The sequence below is a fragment of the Rutilus rutilus genome (assembly GCF_951802725.1).
Source record: "Rutilus rutilus genome assembly, chromosome: 8".
NCBI classification, from domain to species: domain Eukaryota; kingdom Metazoa; phylum Chordata; class Actinopteri; order Cypriniformes; family Leuciscidae; genus Rutilus; species Rutilus rutilus.
In genome coordinates this window covers 18078610-18093701 of record NC_140222.1, presented here as the reverse complement: position 1 = coordinate 18093701, position 15092 = coordinate 18078610, and the positions used below count along the sequence as shown (strand labels likewise).

General features: G+C 35.0%; 2 protein-coding genes across 2 annotated transcripts in view; one reads left to right on the top strand and one right to left on the bottom strand.

Annotated features, from left to right (window-relative positions):
• Positions 1-308: 308 nt before the first annotated feature.
• Positions 309-14052, top strand: LOC311294846 (uncharacterized protein). The gene is made up of 8 exons (XM_084415889.1): positions 309-791; positions 1253-1573; positions 2291-2614; positions 7561-7674; positions 8776-9081; positions 10098-10379; positions 11166-11257; positions 12770-14052. Exons 1-8 carry the CDS (start codon positions 746-748, stop codon positions 12773-12775), a joined length of 1491 nt encoding a protein of 496 aa, XP_084272015.1. The 5' UTR covers positions 309-745; the 3' UTR covers positions 12776-14052.
• The window catches only part of LOC311294848 (uncharacterized protein), a 55598-nt gene continuing 51769 nt past the window's right edge, over positions 11264-15092 (bottom strand). Inside the window, exon 6 of the mRNA XM_084415891.1 lies at positions 11264-12677. Within this exon, the coding sequence (XP_084272017.1) occupies positions 12666-12677 (12 nt within the window). The 3' untranslated portion in view covers positions 11264-12665. The remainder of the gene's footprint in view (positions 12678-15092) is intronic.

The window sequence follows — 15092 nt, the reverse complement described above, 5'->3', positions numbered from 1 at the left end:
TCGTCGCACATTTGAGATGAGTTTGAGGTATGTATGATGACATAATATAGCCATACTTCTGTAAATAAACATAATATAAATTATCATTATATAATAGGCTACTCCAATGGCGATTAAATGATGATAGATGAATGAATGTCACATGACTATTTTTTGTTACCATTCTTTTAAAGGGTCATGAAACCCTAAACTAAATTTTAACAGAGGTAAACATCATTGAAGACAATTGCTAGCATGTGTTATTGTAGGGGGAAACTGGTTAATTTTAGTTTTTTCCACTATTTGCGTCTTCCGGGTTTAAAATCTGCATCGTGTCCAAGAAGAAGTAACTTTAGCCTACACCGTAATCTTGCTCCAAAAAAAAAAAGGAATTATGAACCATAGAGGGTAGGCTATACGACTTCTCAAAAACAGCCCTCGCTTTTCTCACGCATCGCACGCATCCTTTTCTCTTCAGTAGCCTACATTCCAGGAAGAAGTTTCTGCAGCAGCAAGCGACGTAGCCTAGTGTTTTGCTTGTCCCTAAATTCCTCTCAAGGATAGCTAGTCCTCATCGTCATTAATATAGTTAGAAATATAGAAAATTCTCAGTTGGCAAAACCGTCTCTCTTTTGACTTTTATTTTTTTGTGTGTGTGATACATCGACGCATGTCAGTCGGCTGTGCGGTTCTGAAACAGCGGAGATTGCGGGACGAATAGCCTAATCTCCATAGATCATTGATTAAGATTCTACGCAGATCTAACATGCAAAACATGTTATTGTTCTTTCTATTGTTGTTTTTCATGGACAGTAAGTAATGATTTCTGAATATCTTTCGGTTTCATTTTAGCCTATGCGTTGAACAGTAGCCTAGCCTAAATGGCGCCGAAGAAACAGACACAGACGTGTAATAAATAAATAATGTAGCAAATGCGGTTGTTCCAACACTTATAATGTCGCAAATGTGGTTGTTTGTGTTATGTGGCAAATCGCATTGAATCAGTTGCCGTCGACATCTTCTCAAAAGTAAACTTTTCTCACCACGGTGACCACACCCTCATACCCAGCATACCTACAGTTTGTCTAGCAAAAAAAGTGAATTTGCTGTAATTCCTATTACTTCTGGAAGTTGTTCATTTACAGGGTCTAACCAATTCTACCATAACCAGTAAAGTTAGAAGTTTATATGAATTGTATTTTGAACACCATTAACATCAGGAAAAAGGCATGTGGTAGAGTCTGATCTGTAAAACTGATGGTTTCTGCTCTAGGTGTGTGTGGTGCAGAGACGGAGGCTGTGATGGAGGGAGATTCTGTCACTCTACACACTAATCTCTCTGACATACGGAACGATGATACCATACTGTGGCTGTTTGGACCTAAAGACTCTGTCATATCTCAAATAACGAGAAAGCGTGACTTGAACTCAATTTATTTCACCGATGATGTGAAATTCAGAGGCAGATTACAGCTGGACCAAAACACTGGATCGCTCACCATCAGAAACACCAGAATCACACATTCAGGACAATATAAACTCTCCATCTCTAGAGAAAAGACTACGATAAATATATTTAATGTTACTGTCTTTGGTGAGTAGGCTATCCCATGTCTTTCAATGTAACAATGATCCAGTTTAGATTAGCACTGACTGTGTTAATGAGATCATTCTATTATAAACCATCTCAGACACCACAAGAGACATCAAATATGTGACATGAAGCATGGTTGCACATTATTTTAAGGTGATGTTGTTACATTGTTACTCAAATAAGAACTGAGTAATATTAATTAACTACATACTCTAGAGTTTGGTTTAGGGTTTAGTTAATTTTAATTATGCACAATTTACTGTTATTACTATAGTAACCACATGTAGTAACGAGTAACCACATGTCCTTAAGATAAAGTGTTACCTAAAACATTTGCAAGAGTGACCCACTCATTTTTACTCACATGAAATTACTTAATTTATAAGGTCTATATTTATGCACACATATTATATGTGAATCAGTTAACTCAAACTGAGACAGTGATATGATGTTTTTTCTGTGTCACATGACAGTGTGATCTGTTATATGTCAACATGTCAATGTTTATGAACTTATGTACTAATACAAGCAGAAATAATGCGTTTTATTAGCTTTATTATTAACATTTCTCTTCAACAATTAAAAGCTGTAAATATCTGAGTGATGGCTATATATAAATTACATTTACAATTAATTTAAATGTACTCTTTCCAGATACAGAGTAAATGCATTATAAGTTGAATCTCTTGCTGAGAAACTTTTTCTGCTTGTTTCCAGGTGTGGTTGGTAAGACGGATGAAGTGAAGTCTGTGACATTGTCAGTGAAGGAGGGAGAGTCTGTCACTCTAAAGACTGATGTTGAAGTAAAGAGAGATGATCTGATAGTGTGGAGGTTTGAAGGAATTCTCCTGGCTAAAATTGATGTAGAAACTAACAAGACGTCACTAAACGAAGCTGATGAGAGATTCAGAGACCGACTGAAGCTGGATCATCAAACTGGATCTCTGACCATCACAAACACCAGAACCGAACACACTGGACTTTATGAACTACAGATCAGAGGCCGTGAGAGCTCACAGCGATTCCTTCTTTCTGTCTCTGGTGAGTCTTTATTAGTCATTCAATGTATTGGCATGCAGTATTATTAAATCAGATGCTTGGATTGAAATTAGACTCTTGGACACAGCGTTTGTGTTCTTGTCATGTTGATGAAGTTAATTTCAGTGGTCAAACAAAAGGGTCTGATATTGTAATGATTCACTAGACTCAGTAGAATCCATTTGCAGCTTTTAATAAAGAAGGTCGTACAGGCAGGGTCAAACAGGGCAGACAGAGCAAGGTAGATCAAACAGCAGGGGTAATCCAGATAACAGGCAGAATTCGGGGCAGGCAGCAATAATCAAAAGTCCAAGAACAGTCCAAGTCAGGCCAGGCAGATAACAATCATACAAATGAGGAAACAGTCCAAGATCAAAAACCAGATAAACAAAACACGGGATAAATGCTCAGAAAAGATCACCAAGGCAAATCAAGACTTCGCAGAGAAGTGGTGAGTGGAAGTGGCTTTTATGTGTGTGTGTAAATGCAGTGCAGGTGTGAAGCGTAATCAGTCCCAGGTAAGAGGTATTATGGGAATTTGAGTTCAAAGCCAATAGTTAATATTCCGGAGAAGGCTCCCTCTGGTGGCAGAGAGGAGGTGGTACGGGAGCCTCCTCTGTGACAGATATAATGACCTAAAAAAGCCTTATAATTCCTCATGTTACAATTTGAATTTAGCTGGATCAATGTGCACTAACCGCCACAGTGTTCTTGTCAGAGAACTCAGAGTCATGGATAGATGATAGCCTTTTAATGATTGCTTTGGCATCAACATAGATGGACATTTGCAAGGTTTTCTAAAAACAATTAAAGAAATAATAATCAACATAAATTCACGTAAGTGTTACATTGTAGATATAAATGAAAAATTCAACATGAAGTATTTGCTTATACAAGTTATAACGATCGCTATTCAAACTTCAAAGGATTGACAGCATATAATACAGCGTGCAATTCACGTGCGGTAAATCGGCTGCTTTAATATAGACGAATAAACTTAGAAACACTATATACAACTACTCTTGCAAATTGCAATATAACATTAATATTCAAATAACACTGGACTTACTTGTCCGTTACTCGTACAATGTCCTTATAATGCAAGCAATGCGAACTTTCCAGTCAGAACGGCTGATCCAACTCTATGGCGCTCTATTCTCAGTCTACTAAAGGCCTCATTATACTTCTGCGTCGGACCTACGCCGGAGCCTATACGCCGTAGGCAACGTGTTGGTTTTAATTTATACTTCTGTGTCGTTGTCCGCGTTGACGCGTACCTAGGGAGCGTGTGAAACCCCGAGGGAGGGGTTCTGGCAGACCAATCACAGCGCTTGTGTCCGCGTAGAATTGACGCGTTGTTACATTTTTGGAGAGGTGCACGTCAGGGTACGCCGTAGGGTACGCGCGCTACACACAGCCTACGACATAGCTACGGCGGCAGTTCGACGCAGAAGCATAAAACAGGCTTAAATTAGCGTAGGCTCCGTAACGCGCTTGTTGCGCACTATACAGTGACGTACAGCGCTGATTCTGTGCGCATCTCCGTTATTATGCTAAACATGGAGAATTCAGAACACCTCATGTTTCTTATTTTTCATAGAATATTTTTTAAAATATGTTTAAAAAAAATTTATGTTAGATTTCCTGTCCTATTCAATACACTAACTTTTATATTATATTATATTATATTATATTATATTATATTATATTATATTTAAAGCCTATCATGTTTACATCGAACACCGACACAGTTGAAACATTTGGGGTCAATTTTATATATATAGTCAATATTATATATATTATTTATATTTATATACAATATATATAATATATATGTAATTTATTCCTGTGATCAAAGCTAAATTTTCAGCATCATTACTCCAGTCTTCAGTGTCATGACACATTCACATGACATGATCCTTCAGAAATCATTCTATTATGATGATTTGATGATCAAGAAACATTTATGATTATTATCAGTGCTGAAAACAGTTCAGATTTCTGTGGAAACCATCATACATTTTATTTCTCAGGATAATTTGATGAATAGAAAGTTCAAAAGAACAACATTTATTTGAAATAGAATCTTTTGTAACATTATAAATGTCTTTGTCACTTTTGATCAATTTAATGTGTCCTTGATGAATAAAAGTATTAATTTCTTTAACTTCTTTCCAAAAAAAAAAATTCTTACTGACCCCAAACTTGTGAACGGTAGTGTATATATATATATATATTTATATATATACAGTGCCCTCCACAATTAATGGCACCCCTGGTAAATATGATCAAAACTGGCTGTAAAAAATAAATCTGCATCGTTTATCCTTTTGATCTTTCATTCAAACAAATGTGCAAAATTCTAACCTTTCATTGAAGTAAAATAATTGAATGTGGGGGGAAATCACATTATGAAATAAATGTTTTTCTCCAAAACACGTTGGCCACAATTATTGGCACCCCTAGAATTTTTTACGAGTAAAGTATCTCTGAAGTATATTCCCATTAATATTTACCTTTTTTACTACACCAGGGTGACTAGGAACACGAAACTGTCCAGCTATGACTTCGTGTTTCACAGGAGTTTAAATATGAGGAAACACAAAGGCCAAATCCCCTTAATCATCCATCACAATGAGTAAAACCACAGAATATAGTTCTGATGCTTAGCAAAAGATTGTTGAACTTCACAAAATAGAAAGTGGCTGTAAGACAACAGCTAAAGAATTGAAAATCCCCATTTTGACCATCAGGGCAATAATTAAGAAGTTCCAATCAACTAAAGATGTTACAAATCTGCCAGGAAGAGGACGTGTCTATACTGTCTTAATGCATGACGAGGATGAAAGTTTGAGTGGCCAAAGACTCTTCAAGGATCACAGATGGAGAATTGCAGAGATTAGTTGAGTCTTGGGGTCAGAAACCCCCCCCCCCCCCCCCCCCCCAAAAAAAAAACCAAACAAAAAAAAAACCTACATCCCCACATGTTGTTTGGGAGGGTTTCAAGAAGAATCCTCCTCGCTCCTCCAGAAACAAACTCCAGCAAATTTAATTGTCAGACACGACTGGATCTTCAAACGGCACAGGGTTCTGTGGTCAGATGAGACAAAAAAAATAGCTTTTTGGCAGCAAACACACTAGATGGGTTTGGTGAACACAAGGATAAAAAGTACATGTGTACAATTTAATATACCACTGGATCTTTAATGTTGTGGGCATATTTTTCTGCTGGAGGTCCTGGACATCTTATTCAGATACATGGCATTGTGGATTCTATCAAATATCAACAGATAAAAAATCAAAACCTGACGCCTTCTGCTAGAAATCTTATAATGGGCCGTGGTTGGATCTTCCATCAGGACAACGATCCAAAACAAACATCAAAATCAACACAAAAATTTGTTGCGGAGCACAAAATGAAGCTTCTGCCATGACCGTCCCAGTTCCCTGACCTGATGAGTGGAGTGAACTGAAGAGAAGAAGCACAAACATGGATCTGGGAATCTGAAGGATCTGGAGAGATTCTGTGTGGAGGAATGGTCTCTGATCTCTTGTCAGGTGTTCTCCAAACTCATCAGGCATTATAGAAGAAGACTCAGATCTGGTATCTTGTCAAAAGGAGATTGCAAAAAGTATTTAATAAAAGGGTGCCAATAATTGTGGCCAACGTGTTTTGGAGAAAAACATTTATTTCATAATGTGATTTCTGATTTCCCCCCACATTCAATTATTTTACTTCAATGAAAGGTTAGAATTTTGCAATTTTTTTTAATGAAAGATCAAAAGGATAAACGATGCAGATTTATTTTTTACAGCCAGTTTTGATCATATTTACCAGGGGTGCCATTAATTGTGGAGGGCACTGTATATATATTTATATATATATATATATACACTATATATATATATATATATATATATATATATATATATATATATATATATATATATATATATATATATATATATATATATATATATATAATTAATATTTTTATTCAGCAAGGATGTTATAAATTGCATTAAAGTGACATTAAAAACATAGTTAACAAATTACAAAATATTTCAAATAAATGCTGTTCTTTTGATCTTTCTATTCATCAAAGAATCCTGAAAAAAGGAATCATGATTTCCACAAAAAAATGCAGCATGTTTAGCAACTGTTTTCAACATTGATAATTGTCACTTGTCAGTGTAGTTTTGGACTTTCAGTTTGTGTCTTGATTGGTTCCTGTTTTCCTTTGTTCTTTTCCCGCCATTTACTGCCATTATCAGTTCAGTTGTGTCACGTGATAAGACTATCATCGTTATCTGTATCACCTGTGTTCAGTTAATGGTGTCATCTGTGTATGTATTTAAGTTTCATCTGTTCAGTCGGTTATTGTCCGATCTCCGTTGTATTACGTGTGTGAACCTTCAGCCCTTCTTCTATGTACCTGAATGATTTATATTGTGAGTAAAAGTTTGCATTGGAACTTTTGATTCTCCTTCATCTTCTTCTGCCTGAAACCCACCGTGACAATAATAATCAGAAATCTTTCTTGAGCATCAAATCAGCATATTAGTCTGAAGGGTCATGTGACACTGAAGACAGTAATGATGCTGAAAATTCAGCTTTTTCATCGCAAGAATAAATTACATTTTAAAATATATTCAAACAGAAAACATTATTTTAAATTGTAATAATATTTCAGAAAATGTACTGTTTTTTTTTTTTTTTCTGTATTGTTGGTCAAATAAATTCAGCTGGTGAGCAGAAGGGACTTTTTCAAAAACATGACAACATCTACAGACCACAAACATTTGAATGGTAGTTTATGTCAGAAAATCATCATGGTAACTAACTTAGGGAAATGCCTTCTCATAATAATATGATTCATACAGAGAAATTAGTAACTTCAAACTGAATCTGATCAAAATGAATGACTGTCTCTCTTTATCTGTTCCAGATCCGGGTCTGTCTCCAGGTGGAATAGCAGGAATAGCTGTTGCTGTTTTGCTGGTTCTGGTTGTAGTTGTGATTTACTATCGCCGCACGATCTCTAAGCTAAAAGAACAATTGGGTAAGTATTACAATTTATATAAGCTAGACAACAACAATGAGCTTTATTTATGCTATAGTAGTGTTTAAATGTGTAATATGATGTTTTAAAATGGTTTCTGCTTTCTGATTGATCATACTGCAATAATTAATGAACATCTGTGATTGTATTAGAGGAAATATACTGTCAGTTTTACAATAGCTTCTCGTATTAATATCTGACAATATAATGCTTCAGATCACTGATGGAGTCCATTACTTGGTTCAGTATAAATAATAGGTAAAGAATAATTTAAGCATATTCTTTCAACTTCAATTCAAAATAACTCACAATTTCCAAGCATAACCCTTTCAATTTAGCACAAAATATCTTACATTGGGAGTCTTTGCCGACCTCTTGTGGAAAAAAACCCCCATTATAACGATATTTTATGACTCTTGCCACCAGATTGCCTTATAGGTCTATTTGGAGCAAATGAGCTGTAAAGGGTTCTAAAGTCAGTTCACTTCAGTATGCATTCAGATCATTTTTTGGTAAAGTTTTAGCATTTTTCTTTAAATTTTTTGGGGATTTTTAGGTTTTTCCATGTAAACTGAAGCATTCCTCAAATTCCATTCATTCCTAAGGGGTTAAATTGACCCGTGAGAGAAGGATTCACAAAAATTCACAAAACTCCTCGAATCCAGGCATTTTCGTGGTTCAAGTGCAACAAAAGCCCTTGGGTCTTGGACCACTCTGATGAATGCTAAAAAAAAAAAGAAAAAAGTTTTGTGTCAAATTAATGACCCGAGGACAGGATGACAGTGTAATATTGCATGAGTAATGTAGAAAAATAGGAATGATCATGAATTACATACAGCCAAATAGTTTTATGGCAATAAATCCATCATGTCATGGCTTAAACGTGTAAACACTACATCATATTTGACTTCATGTAGGTAATATTATCCTGTAGACTAGAGATTAGTTCATGGATAACTAAGTGCCTTTGGCTATCTCCAAACATGCCAAAATAGGTTAAAGAGTCATCTAAATGCATCTGATGTACAAACTACAAACTAAATTCATTCACACTTTTTTCTTCTGTAATTCTCTGTTTCTGTGCTCTGCTGTGACATGAAGCCGAGACGAATTCAGTGGCCGAGGGAGAAAATGTCCTTCTCGAGACTGGTGTTGAAATCCAACCAGGTGTTCTGATACTGTGGACGTTTGGAGTCAAAAACTGTTTTGTTGCTAAAGCTGAATTAAGAACAGCTGAATCAAGAACAGCTTATATTGACAAGGGATTCAGAGACAATCTGGATCTGGACAAGAAGACTGGAGATCTGACCATCAAAAACAACACAAAAACAGAATATGGACATTATAAACTACAGATCATCAGCAAAGAACAGACCACATTCAGGAGATTCATCGTGCTCGCCCCTGGTGAGTAGAACAACATTTATTATAACAACTATATATTTATTTTTGCAGCAGTTCCAGTCCTTGAATCTGATTGGACGAACAGAGTTCCAAGAGTTCCAGATTATGTGATTAGTTTTAAAATTTGTAAAAAGTTCTTCTGATAAAATGATTTTTTTAACTACATTTAAAAAACAAAAACAAAAAAAAAGTGAAAGACACATTTTCACTAGTGGTCTCAGACTTTTGGATCCCACTTAATCCAGTGAGTGGATTTTTATACAGGTCAGATAAAATCATACACTGTGATTATAGTTTCTTCTTATTGCCAACATGAGGTCTAATTGAAGTTTCAGTATCTACTCTATTTTTTTTGTTCAAGGTTTTTGAGGACAAACATTTGTAGCAATTCATGTTGTAGAAATATGATCTGAGTTCTCAGAGAGCTGATTTTACAGTACGAGTCTGTTTATGTCTTCTTTAAGATTGTACAGCTGTAACATTATATGTAGATGTATATGTAGCAACACTGTTTATTTCTCTCTTTATATATATTTATTTATTTATTTATTTATTTATTTATTTATTTATTTATTTATTATTTATATTTTTTTTATCATCATCTCTGTATTTTCCAGTCATTTTTGTGGTTTGAGTGCAACAAAAGCCCGTCCTGGACCACTGATGAACACTAAAAAAAAATAAAAATCGGGTCAAATTATTAGTGTGTCATATTGCATAAATAATGTAGAAAAATAGTAATGATGATGAATCACATATAGTCAAAGAGTTTTATGGCAATAAATCCATCATGTCATGGCTTATACATGAAATTACTACATCATATTTTTGTGTATTTAGGTAATATAATCATGTAGAGATTAGTTCATGGATAACTAAGTGCCTTTGGCTATCTCCAAACATGCCAAAATAGGTTAAAGAGTCATCTAAATGCATCTGATATAGAAACTACAAACTAAATTCATTCACACTTTTTTCTTCTGCAATTCTCTGTTTCTGTGCTCTGCTGTGACATGAAGCCGAGAGGAAATCAGTGGCTGAGGGAGAAAACGTCCTTCTCGAGACTGGTGTTAAAATCCAACCAGATGATCTGATACTGTGGATGTTTGGAGCCAAAAACTGTCTCATTGCTGATTCAAGAACAGCTGATCCTGAGCTATTCAGTAACAGACTGGATTTGGACAAGACGACTGGATCTCTGACCATCAAAAACATCACAAACACAGATTATGGATATTATAAACTACAGATCATCAACAAAGAAAAGACCACATTCAGGAGATTCAATGTGACAGTCACTGGTGAGTAGAACAACATTTATTATAACAACTATATATTTATTTTTGCAGCAGTTCCAGTCCTTGAATCTGATTGGTCGAACAGAGTTCCAAAAGTTCCAGATTATGTGATTAGTTTTAAGATTTTTAAAAAGTTCTTCTAATAAAAGGATTTTTTTTTTTTAATTACATTAAAAAAAACTATATAAAAAAAAAAGTGAAAGACACACTGATGGTCTCAGACTTTTGGATCCCACTTAATCCAGTGAGTGGATTTGTATACAGGTCAGATAAAATCATACACTGTGATTATAGTTTCTTCTTATTGTACATTGTATGATAACAAGTATAACTATATTAATAAGTTTGTCAAGACAAACACTGATGTTGGCTTGAGAAGTGTGAAATGTTTGAAGTTTGGCTTTCTCAAGCCAACATAATTATTTCTATAATTGTGTCTGTTCTAAATAAGGGAAATGTACAGTCAGCTGGTAATTATAACAAAATAAAGCCCAACAGGAACAGTTCACATTCACATCTGTCAATCTTTAAAATGGACAAATCTTCTGAAGCCAGCATGAGGTCTAATTGAAATCTCAGTATCTACTCTATTACTTTTGTTCAAGGTTTTTGAGGTCAAACATCTGTAGCAATTCATGTTGTAGAAATATGATCTGAGTTCTCAGAGAGCTGATTTTACAGTCTGAGTGTCTTCTTTAAGATAGTACAGCTGTAACATCTTATATGTCGATGTATATGTTGCAACACTGTTTGTTTCTCTCTTTATATTTTTTATCATCATCTCTGTAGTTTCAGATTATCCAGAACAACAAGAATATGAAAATACACCTTTAATGAATCAAGAGAAAGATCAAGACGTGGACGTGCTCGTGCTGCAGAGTGTAAGTTAATGAGATAAGACACGCCCACACATGCATTCACAGTGGTGTCACAAAACAATTGATACATAATAGGCAGCCGATGTCGTTTTGGCAGAACCGGGCTAATGTTCATACAAGCACTGCTAAACCTGCAGGACATTCGTCCAGTAATGCATTACAGTAATCTAGTTCTGATTGGTTTGCAGTGTTTGACACTAATATATGTTGCAGCTAGGGTCGTTTGTACCAATACCAGTAAAATTTCAGTTTTATTTTACTATTGTAGTAAATATTAATTTAATTAAATGAGTTTTTTATGATGATGATAATTATAATAATACATTTAAATAATGTACTCTTCAAATTTTTTACGTTAACATTTTATTTAAAAAAAAATCAAGTAAAATATTAGTAATTAAGTGAAGGACAAAGAAACACATTACATGGAACAAGTGGCAGGTCTGTTGTTTTGCATTTACTCTCCAAGAATTGATGCACAGATCTATTTTGACATACAGTATCAGATTGTTTTGTCCCGTCTGTTGCTATGGTTATATCACTGTCAATCATTGTAGTTTCAGATTCAATCCTGCATTTAAATACAGCTTTAAATCCAGACACTTTGCAGTGTCCAACAAAACTTTTATTCAAATTGTAAAACAAAGCGAGCAAAGAATGCTCCATTTATAAGCTTACGTTCAGCTCCTGTTTACTGAGATCTACACACTCCTGCGAAAAATCTCGCTATAATCAAAAAAGCAGTGTACACTGCACAATGAATCTCTTATTTACAGCGGGTTTACACTTTGTTGGTAATAATGAAAGGATTCGCAAGCACACAGAACTCTAAAAGCACACGGTGAACGAGAACATTGGTGTTGTGGCCAATTTCGAGTTGTGGCCAATTTCGAGTCCCTGCCAATAATTATTATTAAACACTCGTTAGGCAATTTATTTCAACTTTTCAAATAGGGCACATCAGATTGGACATCTGTTGGTATTTTAAGCATTAAATGAGGTAAATTCCCTGTTTTGGGTTGACACATGACAACTTACCAGCGTAAAAAATATATAAATTCACGCTCCTTCGCTCCGCTGCCGCTGAGAGGCATTTTTCTGAAATCTCCAAGCCAGTCACGTTATTAGAGTGTAGCTGGACTCTTTCACAAACAGTTTGTCCAGCCATCAGATCAAACCACAGCTGTACAGATGTGAATAACTGAGACCAAAAGGATTCTCTTTGCCTCACAAACTGAGCTGATAGTGTATCATATGCATTCCGTGAATCACATGTCCACACACAACTGCTGTTTGAACTAGATTGTTTTGTAACGTTATAAATGTGGACAGGAGAACAGAGAAAATTGATCTGTGAATAAATAGCTGTGCAAGAAACAGGAAAGGTGCAGAGCATCAAAGTATGTTTGCTTTATATCTGGAACTAAACCTTCTGCTCAGTTCACACTGTTGGCCTGATTTGACTCCAGAGGTCTGACAGTGATTTCTGGTCTCTTCTTCTCTCACTTCTTGTAGATCTGATGTCATAAACCAGCACAGCAACAGTAGCCACGCCCACCAGAGCAGAGACAACCAATCGGATCACAGTTAATGCTGCATGAGTAAATATCTCTGCAATATGTAGTAGCCTACCATGTCTGATCACATATACATCTATATTACTGAATATAAGATTACATACATTGTGATATATTAGTAAATATATTGTCACATATATTTCATTAGGCTATGAAAAGCAGCAATTCCTTATGTATTATTCAATATATTGTACTATATTAACAATATATTATTCTTTCTGTACCATTTATTAGGTATTGATCATTCATATATACCCTGTCAGAAATAGGGGTACAGTAGGAGTCCATTTCTGTCCCCTAAGGTACAATCTACACTAACGTACCCCATAGGGCTTATTATTGGACCTTAAGGTACATATATGTACCTTTTTGAGGGTCAAAAAGCATTAAAAGGTACATATATGTACCGTTTCTTTTAAAGGTTAAGGTACAATATTGTACTCTTGAGGGTACAGTCCCAGTGACAAGCCATTGTACCCCTAAAGGTACAATTATGTACTTTATTTTCTGAGAGTGTAGGGATTATATTTGTTCTTTTCGTAAGGGTTACCACAGCAGTGTTTCTGTATCAAGGTAATTTTTGATGTTTAGCTTTGTTTCTGAAAGACAAAATCTTTTCAACAATCCTCATGTATAGAGGCATATAGTTCAAAACATCTGGGGTGCGTTTCCCGAAGCCAATTATGGTCGCAAGTTTCATTGTTACCAGCACAATTCAATGAAACTTAGTTGGTTTACAATGCTTTTGGGAAATGCACCCCTGATCTGTTCAATTCGATTCTCTAGTGGGCAAACTTCTGCTTCTGATGCAGTGTTTCCCTCACAGACTAATTCGTGGCGGTGCGCCACAGATTCAACACCGGCCGTCACATCCTATCCACCTAAAAAAACCTATCCAGTGATTAAAAGTTTTCTGTGTTGACACAAATCTTGTGCGATGTCCTAAACTGCCGGGATAATCACACAATGCGTGCCGTGGTCCGCTAATGACACGTCCGATTCGCGAACTAATGACTCCTTTGAACCGATTCCATTTAAAACAAGACAACCGATCTGTCCAACACTGAATCCGTGTATAACAAATCAGTAACACTTTACAATAAGGTGCCATTTATTAAACTCTAGTTAACTACATTAGTTAACATTAACTATTAATAAACTACACTTCTACAGCATTTATTAATCTTTATTAAATCACTAATTGTAAAATGTTTAAATAGATTTGATGTATATATATATATATATATATATATATATATATATATATATATATATATATATATATATATATATATATATATATATATATATATATATATATATATATATATATATATAATCTTTTTATATTTTGTTTTGTTTACATTTTACATTTTAACGAGAGAACATCGTTCATTTAGCCTATTTGTCTTTTGTCCTGATGTATGTTGTCTATTGTTCCTTTGTAGTTTTTTGTTACCTTTTTTGTGTGTGTGTGTGTGTGTGTGGTGCAAGGGTGGCTCTGTGAGAGCACCCTAAATTTCGTTGTACCTCCACAGTGCAATGACAATAAAGGCTATTCTATTAATGTTAATTTCACCATTTACTACTAGCCAACATTATTGAAATCAAAAGTTGTATTTGTTAACATTAAGTATAATGCACTGTGAAGTAACATGAACAAACAATGAACAGCTGTATTTTTATTAGAAAAGATTAACAAAGATGAATAAATACAGTAACAAATGTATTGCTCATGTTTCATGTTAGTTAGCTTAATACATTGAAGGGTGTGGATTGGAATCCACTGCTGCTTCAGTGTATATGTAATGAGTGATTATAATCAAGGTATTAATCAATATTTTCCTTCTAAATATCAAATGAGTTGAATGACTTCTCTGGAGATTTTACTTTGTTATAGAAGTTACCAGTGTTATTACTGAAATGTTCTTTTCATGTATTCTTTAATGTCAGTATTTGATATCTGAATGTAGTAACAGTGATTGCTCATTTAGCCCGGCTTCCAGAAATTAAATAGGGACTTGTTTTGTGTTTGAGAAAGGTCTTCAATGTGTTAAAACAAATAGAGGTCATTCAAGTCTATAGTTTAAGGGACCATTTCTTTGTTAAAGCCTTACTTTCCATTTAGACTAAAGTGTCCTATCCTGAGAAAAATAACTTGTTATCTTGATGTTTTGAGACGAGACTCCTGTTTATAGTTAGAGCCTGGCCAAATCCAACCTTGGAAAAGCTGTGTGTCGGTGTGTGTGTTAGTCTTCTTG

Excerpts from the sequence above, each read along its gene's own strand:
- LOC311294846 (XM_084415889.1), top strand. The coding sequence starts at position 746 with ATGCAAAACATGTTATTGTTCTTTCTATTGTTGTTTTTCATGGACA. Across the intron at positions 792-1,252 it reads ATTGTTGTTTTTCATGGACA|GTGTGTGTGGTGCAGAGACG; the intron begins GTAAGTAATGAT and ends TTTCTGCTCTAG. Across the intron at positions 10,380-11,165 it reads ATTCAATGTGACAGTCACTG|TTTCAGATTATCCAGAACAA; the intron begins GTGAGTAGAACA and ends TCATCTCTGTAG.